Source organism: Erythranthe guttata, chromosome 9 (assembly GCF_056151865.1).
Source record: "Erythranthe guttata isolate IM_541 chromosome 9, IM_541, whole genome shotgun sequence".
In the NCBI taxonomy this organism is placed as follows: Eukaryota; Viridiplantae; Streptophyta; class Magnoliopsida; order Lamiales; family Phrymaceae; genus Erythranthe; species Erythranthe guttata.
Genome location: NC_142541.1, coordinates 4,435,273 through 4,439,883, shown reverse-complemented (window position 1 = coordinate 4,439,883; position 4,611 = coordinate 4,435,273). Strand labels below are relative to the sequence as shown.

At 37.7% G+C, this 4,611-nt stretch overlaps 1 protein-coding gene across 1 annotated transcript; it reads left to right on the top strand.

Moving 5' to 3' along the window:
* Positions 1-914: 914 nt before the first annotated feature.
* On the top strand, positions 915-3,766 carry LOC105959656 (putative late blight resistance protein homolog R1A-4). Its single transcript, XM_088823587.1, has 2 exons — positions 915-3,363; positions 3,499-3,766. The coding sequence occupies exon 1, from the start codon at positions 1,141-1,143 to the stop codon at positions 3,352-3,354; it is 2,214 nt and encodes a 737-aa protein (XP_088679713.1). The 5' UTR covers positions 915-1,140; the 3' UTR covers positions 3,355-3,363; positions 3,499-3,766.
* Positions 3,767-4,611: the final 845 nt, after the last annotated feature.

Sequence of the window (4,611 nt, the reverse complement as noted above, 5' to 3'; positions counted from 1 at the left end):
CCGGATTGTGACTCCCTCACCGAAGACCATCTAGGAAACCATTCCCACTCCACCGGCGACCACTACACAAAAAAAAATGTATGTTTTTCCTTCAAGAAACCATGAAAACACAATTTAAATTTATCTTAATTCGTCCAAAAATAAAATTAACATATAAAGATAGAATATTTCGTAGATCGAATATGTAAATATTTTCTCCAGAGGTATGGCCAAATTACAAAAAAAAAAAAAAAAAAAACAAAAAAACGCCTCTTGTTTGGGGAATTACAGTCAACCCTCCTTTTAAATATTTTTATATAAAATTTATGTAATTCGGTTATTTACCGAATCAAATCGTATATTCAGTTCTGTCAACAACAGTATGAAATGTTGGCGTACTAAAATTTTGAAGGGATATTTTGGTAAGATAATAAATAGTAGAGGGGTGGCTATAATAAATAAAGATTTTGTAATTTGACCACAAGTAAGGAGGTGACCGTAATTTTCCCAACAATTAATAACTATTTTTTCATACTTAAAAAATGACTACCCAAAAATATCAAAATGTAACTAGCTAAGAGCTAACTTTTTTTTTAGTATCTAATTTATTCACTGTTAGATATATATGGCCTAAATTCTTATTTCAACTACCAAACTTAAATTTATTGAAGATAATTGACTTTGATAGAGTTTGTTCTGCGAAATTGCATCGATTAAAAAATAATATATACTCATTATTCATTAATAAATATTGTCAATTTCTGCATGGTTTGATAGCTTAATTTTTTATTTTATTTTTTTCTGAACAACGTCTGTCACATATATATATATATATATATATATTATCTAGTAATTTGTGTCCACCTAACGCGTAATTTATGATTTAATTTGTCGTCGTTTGGTAATTTACGCAATTTGACAAAAGAAAGTCACAAAAATCTAGTAGGATGAATCCGACATTCCAACAGGCTTCTTTGATTGTTTAAGCTTGGAAAATGCAAGTTGGCTGCTAAATCCAAACTACTACCAATTATTGAAATAATACAAGAAATAATTATACTACCTACCATTGTTACTAAGTATGAGAGATAACAACATATAAGAAATTACTACAACATAGAAGAAGAACACAATAACATATAATTAAGCTATTCTTCAAAGATGGTGAGCTTGCATAGAAATCAGCTTGAGGAACTAAAAGAGTTGGGCTTGGAAGCCCCAAGCGAACTCAAAGTTATCTCGATCGTTGGTATGGCTGGCATCGGTAAGACTACTCTTGTTCAAGAATTTTATCATGACCCACTTGCTATCGAATATTTCGATCATCGTTTATTTCTCACAATCGGCCCGCAATATAAGTTGAGAGAAATTCTTTTAAGCGCTTTCAATCAATTGGGCGGCCACCACTCCGTTGGTGAAAAAATTCATATATCGCAATTAGCCGATTACATACAAAAGTCTTTACAAGATTCAACATACCTAATTGTGCTCGACGATGTGTGGAACACTCAAGCGTGGGATATGCTAAAACATTGCTTTCCATCTAGAAGAAGATATAGTCGAATAATTGTCACAACTCAAATACTAGGTCTAGCTCTTTATATTTCGGGTCACATTAATATCGAAATACCGTTGCTAAACGATGACGAGAGTTGGAATCTACTTCGGCGGATGGTGTTTGATAACCAAGAGGAGTGCAGTCGTCAGCTCGAGAAAATTGGGAGGAAGATTGCAAAGAACTGCGAAGGACTCCCTTTCGCGATTACCGAAGTTGCAAAGATTCTTCGTAAGATTGAGAAGACGGTCGAAGAATGGGAAATTCAAGCGGATAAAGAAGATCCACTCACCATCACACTAAACGAAGACACGCCTTTGTCAAAGGCGATATCTTTGAGTTATACAAGTTTGCCTCCACATCTAAAGCTATGCTTTCTGTATATGGGTGTTTTCCCAAAAGGGTACGCGGTTGCCATCTCGCAACTCATCCAACTATGGGTTTCCGAGGGGTTATTCGAACCACGAATGTCTATGAGCTTGGAAGAAACCATGGGAGAGTACTTGCGTAAACTCATCCAACGAAACGTTGTTTTGAATAACAAGGTGAGCTCTATAGATATAGAGACAACTAAAACATGTAGACTCCACTTTACCTTTCGGAGCCTATGCGTCAACGAAGCTAAAAACGAGAAGTTCTTCCACGTCATAAAAAAGATCACCGACGTTTCTGAAGAGAGCATAAATAGCCAGAGGCGGCTCTGCATACACAACAACGTTGTTCTTGCCTTCGAACAAGTGCACAAACATATGGAATCGGTTAAAGATGCATGTTCTCTTCTTTGTTTCGGCCCGAAGCAAAAGTATCCTATAGATTTGTACTTACGATTTAAATTGCTCAAGATACTAGACGCGGTTTCCATCCGATTCTACGATTTCCCAGAGGAAATACTCGAGTTACTTCAGTTGAGCTATCTTTCGATCACATGCGATGGAGATGAGATTCCACCTTCCATATCAAATCTTCAAAACCTCGAAGTGTTGATCGTCCATCGACATCATATAGTGAAATCGTCGCCCGATTCTCCCGTTTATCTGCCCGAGGAAATTTGGAAGATGCATAAAATCAAACACCTGGAGTGCGTGGGGATGGACCTTCCGGAACCTTCTTCACTAGATGATTCTCTTACCCTAGAGAAGCTTTCCACACTTTCAGGGGTGAGTGCCCGAAGCTGTACGGTGAAAATTCTTTCGAGAATCCCAAACCTAAAGAAAGTCGGAATCCAAATCGAATCGGAGCAGGGGTCGTCGTTCGAAACATTCACTTTCCTCGACGAAGATCACTTCGCCTCTCTCTACGAAAAATTCGAGTCGTTCAAATGCGTCGTTGTGAACCCTAGAATTAGCCCTAGTCACCGATTCGCCCCTTCGATTCCGAATTTTCCCGCCAAAATTAGGAAGATAACGCTGAGCGGGTGCGGATTTCCATGGGAGTGCATGAGGGCGATTGCGTCGCTGCCGAACCTCGTATCTCTGAAACTGCGATGGCACGCTTTTTCCGGCCGTGAGTGGAAAACCGGCGACGGCGAATTCCCGAAGCTCGAGTACCTCCTGCTCGAAGATTTGGATCTGCAGAAATGGGAAGTCAAATACAACCACTTTCCGCAGCTGCTGCGTCTGAATGTTCGGCACTGCTACAGATTGGAAAAACTCCCGCGAGGTTTCGAATCCAATGCGGCCCTTGTGGTGGAGGTGGACGATTGCCGGAGATTCGCCACCAAGCAATTGGAAGAAGATATATTTAGGTTCAACAAATATCACCTACAAATTGCGGTCAATTTTTCATGGGATGATAAGAAGAAGATCAATCACGACCTCTGAAATTCAAGGGTAATCATTAATCAAGAATCAAGATTATTTATGCTTTTTTCTTTATTTCTTATGAAATGTATCAATATATATATATATACATAACCACTCATTATTTGCTATCTGTTGTTGATTAATGTTCTGCCTAATTAACAGTTTAATTGCATGCAAATGCAATTAGTACAAGTTAATATCAAGTGGAGGAGTGGGGAGAAGAACATTGTCCAATAATGCTTGATGAATGTTGATTTTGCAGCTATTGTTTATTCAGGTGAAAAGTTGATTGTCTAGTTCTTGAATATAGTCTTTAATTTGATGTAAAATGATTGTTGTGAAATGTGAATTATATTAATTGTGATGTAATGTAATGGTGCAAGGCCCATTGCTTGTGATTTCTTTTTTTTTTTCTTTTTTTTTTTTTTTTGATTTTTTTTGGCTTATTTTTTCTTTTTGAGAACAAAAGTGAAACTATTTTATTAGACAAATGATGTCAAGTGAATTGGAAGATGATCATCTTGGTAATAATCATCTCCATGAAGATGGGCAACTGTGTGGGCAATGCAGTTTCCACTTCGTTTCACAAAAAAAAATATACAAGAATTAAAATAATTAACAAAGAGACGACAATCTTCAATCAGAGTGCCAAAAGACGTCAAATTGCTCAGAACTTTTAAGTGCATTAATAACTTGCAAACAATCCCCTTCAACGATAATTTTTTCCCATTCCTTTTCTCGAGCTATCATAAGAGCATGTAACGCCGCTCTTGCTTCGCCATCGACAGGTCTCGGTTGGCCGAGAAATTTCCGTACGTTCCACCACACACACTCCCCAGTTGAGTTTCAGGCCACCGCCGCCACTTTATAAAACTTTTTTTTTCCTGTCGGAAACTCCACATCAAAATTCACTTTAACAGTACTCTCGTTGGGAGAACACCAAATTACATTTACCTCTCTTGCTAAGTTTTACAAAATTATGGGCCTGTCTATGTGATGTTCTGTCAAATAATTCTTCCCCCAAGAAATCAGGTCTGATACCACTGTGTTAGGCGACTTATGCACTTCTTGGTTTCTAATATACCATGCTTTCCAACTGATGACAATTGCAAGGTTCAGATTTTCCTTATTCAATGTCTGGTGAAGATGTTGAAACCACTCCCAAAAGCTATTGTATTGTCCAACCTTATCGAGTTTATTGAAAGGAGGTGTTGCCCATACTTTATTCATCCCACTGCAGTGACCAAGCACATGCAAAATTGATTCTTGAGGTGA